This window comes from Pinus tabuliformis, chromosome 8 (genome assembly GCF_031772625.1).
Source record: "Pinus tabuliformis cultivar Carrire ecotype Pingquan chromosome 8, CPIR1, whole genome shotgun sequence".
NCBI lineage: Eukaryota > Viridiplantae > Streptophyta > Pinopsida > Pinales > Pinaceae > Pinus > Pinus tabuliformis.
The window spans coordinates 1,146,128,681-1,146,135,802 of NC_142294.1; the positions used below are offsets into that span (position 1 = coordinate 1,146,128,681).

At 37.7% G+C, this 7,122-nt stretch overlaps 1 protein-coding gene across 1 annotated transcript; it reads right to left on the bottom strand.

Annotated features, from left to right (window-relative positions):
- Positions 1 to 509: 509 nt before the first annotated feature.
- Positions 510 to 2,173, bottom strand: LOC149239402 (phosphoglycerate mutase-like protein AT74H). The gene is made up of 2 exons (XM_089373399.1): positions 1,420 to 2,173; positions 510 to 1,209 (listed from the first exon to the last, which is right to left on the bottom strand). Exons 1-2 carry the CDS (start codon positions 1,883 to 1,885, stop codon positions 737 to 739), a joined length of 939 nt encoding a protein of 312 aa, XP_089229525.1. The 5' UTR covers positions 1,886 to 2,173; the 3' UTR covers positions 510 to 736.
- Between the last annotated feature and the right edge of the window lie 4,949 nt (positions 2,174 to 7,122).

Sequence of the window (7,122 nt, forward strand, 5' to 3'; positions counted from 1 at the left end):
GCTATCAAGTAACAGACTACATTACCTCAATTATTGTACGAGGAGACCACTACTTAGCCCCTCTCACTCTTTGTGACATTTCTCAACATTTATTTAAAAAAATAAAATAAAATTTTACTAAAAATTTATCATCAAATTTTCTATAAAAATTTTATGAAAAATAGTTTAATTAATAGCTCTGTGTTCTGTACTATGAGATAAAATATGAGATTCAAAATTAAATAAACTATTAGATTAAGTTAAAATCCCCTTAATCAAATCCATCAATAAAAATTATATTATTAACTCTTTTCCAAAATATAAAAATATAAATCATTCAAATGCCCTTTATCAAACCATGGGAAAACTTTTAATTCCATCAATAAAAATTATACTATCAAATCTTTGCCAAATTGGAAAAATATAAAAGTATAAATCATTCCTCACAGCAAATTTTTATTCCAAACAATTTCTATAAAAGCAATTAACATATCAATTCCAGGATGCTTAGACGCAATAAAATACAAATATACCATTAACTTTCCAACTTTCCATTATAGTGAAAAATATATAAATCATCATCCATATCAAGCCATATCTGTAAATCTTCTGTAACTTGTGATGCAAATCTTATCCTCAACTTGGTTAGAACTTGATGTTAGAATGAATATCTGGAAGCAAAGAGCTAAAGTTGTCCATGTGCAAGTGTGCCACAAAGATGTGTTATGGGCTTTGACCAATTCAGGCTGTCAAACCTTTATGGGCTGCAGCTGTCAAGAATCCTGGAGGAGGAAGGTGAACAGGTTGGGCCATTATTAGGGCATGTGGATTCCTGCTCCTCTTTAACATCATCAGGAGCAAAATGGTCGAAGAATTGAGAACAGAACCAAGGACAATGCCCATTCCACTGCCCTCTGTTGCCTTTCTTTCGCGATTCCTGGTCTGCAATCATCTCCGCCGACAGACCCCATTCATCAAGCTCCTCCTTACTGTGATGAACAGCGAGACTGTACTCACCGCCAGATCCAAGCTGCATTACTCTTATGTCACAGTTCTGAGGATTGTTCAGAAGCTCGAACTGATGTGTAGTCCACTTGAACCATTTCATCAGAAATACTCTGGATGTCAATCCATGCGACAAAATAATCAGGTTTAGCTCACTGCTGCCATTATCGCAGTTGTTCCTAATCCTGTGATTGTCGATGTCTCTCCATAAAGATTCCAGAAAACCTGCAAAAAAAAAATAATATGAATCAATGACAGTAAATTACAGGATGTGAAAGAAGAATACCTGCAAAACTTTTTAATCAGAATCAATCACAGTAAATTACAGATGTGAAAGAAGAATATTCATTCGGCTTAATCTAATTAGTAGAAAATAAACAAAATGATCTTATTTCGAACATCTTGCCCCACAAAATCCGAATTAGCTCTACCTACTTGAGACACGGTCAAAGATATCGGCAGCGGATTCGCCCTCTGGAAATCGGTAGAAAAAGCGGCCGAATCTTTCTCTGGTCTGCTGAATGATCTTCATCCCCTGCTCTTCTTGAAAATTGCCGAAGTCCTGTTCTCTGAGACGAACCTCTTCCCGCACCCCAATAATGTGCTCCCTTTCAAATGCCCTGCCGATTCCCTTTAGAGTACACAGAGTTCTCTGGTAAGGGGAGACATAGAAATAAACCCTCCAATCTGGTGCTGCGACTGATTCTCCGTTCCCCTGCTCTATTATTCTTCGAATCTTTCTCCCACATTCTTCCGCCTGCTTCATCCCCTCGGGTGTCAAACCGATCTGGTGATCCGGAGTGCGCGTGTACATTGAATCATCCAGGTTTCCCTCGCTTTCCCCATGCCGCACCAAGATTATCCTCCGAGGAAGTTTTCGCACAAATTCCTCTTCCGCCATTAATGTGCTCTCAAGCCCTCCTCCTTCAAACTCAGTGCAAATATTCCGCTCCTTCGCCCCAGCAAAACCTAAATCTGAGGAAAATGGATTGATAGCAGGCGTATTATGCCTTTTTCCCAAATCTGACCAATACGAATCGATAGCAAACGTAATATTCCTATTTTTGATCTCGTAATAGAATCTTGCCAGGTGCCAGAAAATCTCCGTAACTTCTGAAAACAGGAATATCAAAAGTGGATGAGAAATTGGAACAGCTATTACCTACAACAAACCACCAAACCTGAACTTAAATACGGCATGTATGCCGTTCGGACAGCATGAAAGCACACGAAAGTGGTTCAAACTTTACCAGCCAATAAGCCTCTAAGCGTTAAGAGAAAACCAGTTACCGCGCCGGTTAGTCGGGGAAAGATTAAACGGCCTCAAAAAGCCGACGGTGCAATTCTCGAAGAATGGATGAGAATGATTTGTTGTAAATGTGAGTCCAACTCACATTCTCTCCCAATGTCTTTTTGAATTTTCTGGTTTAAATTTTATTTGACTTTAGATTTTGGAAATATTTTGAAATGAGAAATAAGTGGTTAACGAGGTGAAGGAGTTCACTGTAAAGTTATGGAAATTCCAGTTATATTTTGATTTTTTTGTAAATCCAAGTTATAGTTGTTAAACTTCAAAATTTTAGGTGTCCTAGACATTTTTGATCGTGCTGAATCCATTTCCACCATCAGAAACACGATTTTGATGGTGGTGAATCCATTTCCACCATCAAAAACACGATTCAAACACAGCGTGTACAAAATTTTTGAAAATTTTTTCCCCAGATTCTAACCACTTTTGGCTGTCGAGGCAATTCCTCCCTCCCCCTCCATAGACGACTCCATTTTTCAACTTTATTTTGAAAATATTTTGAAATTTATCCATATTTATAAATATAACTCTAATCCGGAATATGAACCATAGAAAAAAAAATACTCTACAATAATTTTATTTTTATTAAAATAAAACTAAAATTTAATATTCCAAAATTGAAAATAAAGAGAAAAATAAAAATTACTCACAGACTTTGAACGCTTCTCGAAGTAAAGAAGATTATGCCGTTGAATTGAGGCATTAATTGACTTTACCTTGAGACGTAAGCAAAATTGATTTAATATTTAAAATTCACCAGTAAAGCAGTGTTGCTGGAGAATATTCTTTTCTGATCCATTCATCCAACGCCATGTTTCTGGAAGCCAACGAATGCACTGCGCCTCACAGTCAAAGGGGAGGGCGGACATCAACCCATGAACCTGCCTGCACGTGGAATTCAATCCAGAGCAGGGCTAATATCTTAATTTTTTTTCCTACAGAGGTTTAACTTATTTATTTATTTCTATTTTTATAAAAGGTTAAATTCTCTCCTGCCAGCACATACATTTAAGGTTAATTCAAAAATCTTTAGCTCAAGCCATGTTTTAATTAAATAGTAATGCTTTCATTAGACTTTCATTTTTTTTGAAGTGTTGTGCAGCTTTCTTTTCACTTTGTTACCCAAGAAAGTACCTAGATTAGCCCCATTAAATTCCGATTTTTTTTCATAAACCTTCCTTCATGTGAGTATTGTTGCACATTCTACCAAAAAGAGAGTTATTATTTTAGTTGTATAAATTATTATTTTCTCCTACAAAGTTCTTTTCAAACGATCCTTGGTGCACAATTTTTATTCGCAGAAATTTTTAAAAGCCACTATGAGAAAGCTCCACACTTTGTTGCAAGGGGAAGTACATAGATGATCTGTATCAGATTTCCATTTTTTCTCCCCAACCTTCTTTCATGTGGATATTGTTTCACACTTTTTTTTAAATAAAATTAAAAAGTTTATTTTTTATTTATAAAATTATTTTCTCCTTGGTTCACATTTATTGAGAAAAATTTACAAAAGCCATTGCAAATAAAATTTCATGAAATATTCTATTAAAAAAGTTTTTAGAGCTTGATATACGAACATATTTTAAAATGGTTACAATGGCATTGTGGTAGTGTTTGAAAAATGACTTGATTCAATTCTACAACTCTCTTCCAACTAAATGAGCTCATGACAAAGTTTTGTTGGAAAGATTTTCATCATTTGATATTAAAATCCACTATAAGAAATGTGTTTTTTAATTGTAGCAATTATATTCCATCAGAAAATAAGAGTACATGGTTTTTCATACAATTCTTTTTTGATTACCACACACTCAAAAACTGCAAATCATACTCAGAAATCCACATAGAAACCCCATTGCCTAAGCTTGAGAGAATCCCCAAAGCAAAGTGTTCATCCCAATAGAGAAATATTTGTATAACCAACTACAGATACTACAATTCTAAAATTAACTCTCAAGACGAGACCTAGGTTTTTTTTCACTTTCCTCCGTGGAACTTCTATCCAACCCATTGTATTAACCACCCCAGGGACAGATACATCAATGGCCTCATTGTTGTTAAATAATTCCAATGCCATTGAATCATACTTGTTTATCATTTCCTTGTCATTGTCAGAAAGATCTGACTCATGGGTTCTTTTATGTCCACTTGTTGCAGCCACAACAATGGTTGGATCTCTTTCTTGCTCATTCCTTGGAGGGTTCAGAGAATGAGACGATGCCCTTAAGGGAGTTAGTTTCCTTGAAATTGTTTCTGGATTTTACAAATTGTCTCTTCTTTGACCAGTTGATTCTTTTGATCCATGTCCTTTTGGATCTCTCCAACTGTAGCTCGAATTCTTAAGTATTGGTGAGGAGGCAACCCCTTTTAGAAAGGGGCGTACATTCTGAAGGTGACTAGATTATTGGCAATTCCTGCATTGGAAAGTTGTGACATTTCCCGTCCAGTGAAGCTTTGTTTTATTGAAAAAACCTTTATAGAGATCAATCAACACATATGCGGACATTGGTGAAAGTTCCTTTTGATATCATTTCCCTGTCTATTTTGATGAATCGCCCAATTAAGTTACTCACATTTTCTAAGAGCTTCGAATGGGAAAGTTGGGCAACCTTACCCATATTGGAGTCGAGTCGACATTACCGGCATAGTAAGAAAGATTAAACAATGGGAACCACCACTTCACGAAAAGACCGGGGCGTCCCCAAAACCATGGATCTTGGTCAAAGATTCTCTACATTTCCTTGAGATGTTTGAAGACCCCCACCAAAAAAAACCCTTTAAGCAGATTATCAACTCGAAATTCTGAGTTCAATTTTGATAGACTCAGTCTCTAAGGGCAAAGGATGATACCCAAAATCCGTTGAAATAGTGCATATGATTGCCTTATTTAGGAATTCAGAATAACTATACGTTCTTGTATTTTGGCAGCGAGCATTTCTACTGAATCAGTTGCCGACGTCGTAATACAAAGAGTCCCTTGAGAAAGTCGTTTTACAAATATTGAGAATTGAGAAGTGGGGCGGGTTTGAAACCAAAAATATTTTTTTTACAAGTTCCTTCTGCGGGACAAAGCTCCACAGGAACACCTCCCAACATAGGAAGTGAGGGACAGATGAAGGACTACCCTTCTCATCCCGTTGGTACATTTTGACAAACATATCTCGCGCATCACCATCGATGTACCACCTATCTCGTTCAGACAATTCTACAAACAGTTTGTGAGCAACCAAAACACATCTTTCACACCCCTGAATTACTTGCGCTATCTCATTTATGCGCTTCCCTAGCTCCGACTGGCTCTAATCGCATGTTGAACCTCTGCGGGTACCTTCTGCAGGGCGGCCAGTTCAGTTTCCTCGTCCAATTTCCGGGTAATGACAGGAGGCCGAATTTTCTTGTTAGTTCTTCCCTCTAATTTCTCAATGCTTTGAGCTTGTCCACCTGCTCTGATTGCAGCATTAACGGCCTTAAGATCTTGCGCTTCACTCGCCGTCCAGTCTCGCGTTATAGGCCCGTTCGTTCGGCTTGGCATCCTTCTCACAACAGAACTATCCGTGTTCATGTCCCTGCTAAAATCCCTAAATATAATAATAATAGTTACTCCACCATGAGAAAATGTTAAAACTCGTTGCAAGCCTCATAATTCATTCATTTCAAAAGGTTAACTTTTGAAATCTGCTACGTTAACTTCATAGACTTGCGGCATGAATTCCAGGCATTGCAAAAAATCGAAGTTTCATTACTCACTAAACTCGGGGTGGGGTGGACGGCTGCGGATTGCTTCCGCCACCTGGAATTACCCCGGGCCGCAGGTGTGGGGCGGAGGCTGTCCTTGGTAGGTAATTTCAGGAATTACCCGCCATACTCGCCACCTCCTTGCGCTGTTGCGCCGTCAGCGTCCACCCTACCTGGGTAGCCAAACAACCGGCGGTGGCGGCCGATTCGGAAACAAAAAATATTTCATTAAAACATTTGTGTGACACTGATTTTTATCAATAAAAACTTTTTATTTGTGCAGTGAGAAAGTTTTTGAAATTCACTACTAAGAGATTTCAATGGGACTTTTGAATTTTACCATAAAGCAAAAAAATAAAATTAAAGGCATATTACGGAAGGTTTGGCATGGTAAACTGTTGAATATTTATTTTCAGGTTTATTGAGTTGAAAGGTTCATTTTAAAGCTTATTATGATGTGTAATGTTGTCTGTTTATTTTTTTTCCAAAGGAAAAAACAGTAACTTTTTATTAAAAAGATAATGAAAAGTTACACTTGCATATGAACTGAAACATTCTTTAAGCTGTCACAAGGGCCCGAGTGCTTTTGCACCCAACGCATCGTTAGAAGGCTAACGTGCATAAAGAAAAAGAAAAAAAGAGATGAGAGGAGAGAGGAAGAAAGAGGCAGAAAACTGAATGAGAGTAAATTTCTCACTTCAAGTTTTTCTCCCCTTTTTCTTTTCGACCTTACGCCACTCTCCTTAAGTGGGCTCGGTCGAAGCAATGGCTTTCTGTGTTTCTGCATTCTGTGGGGGAGCAATGATTAACTGTGTTTCTGCCTTCTGAGGGTCTGTTTCTTTGTCTGAGTCTGATGTATCTGAGTGATGATGCCGTTTGATGCCTCCCATGTTTTGATCCTTGCTTATCATCTCCCCCTGATTTTGTTGGATCTCTGCCTGCTTTGGATCCTTGTTGTCTGATATGTTTTCCTTCTGGTTCTCTGTTTCATACTCCTCTATGGTGGTATCATCCTCTTCTGCTTTGTTTCTTCGTCTTCTGTTGACGAAAAGGCTTTCTTTTCCATGGCTCTCTTCTTAATTACATCATCTATG

Bases quoted from the DNA above. Each gene is read 5' to 3' on its own strand.
- LOC149239402 (XM_089373399.1), bottom strand. From the start codon at position 1,885: ATGGCGGAAGAGGAATTTGTGCGAAAACTTCCTCGGAGGATAATCTTG. The intron at 1,210-1,419 runs GTAGGTAGAGCT...TTTTTTTTGCAG, and splicing joins TATCTTTGACCGTGTCTCAA to GTTTTCTGGAATCTTTATGG.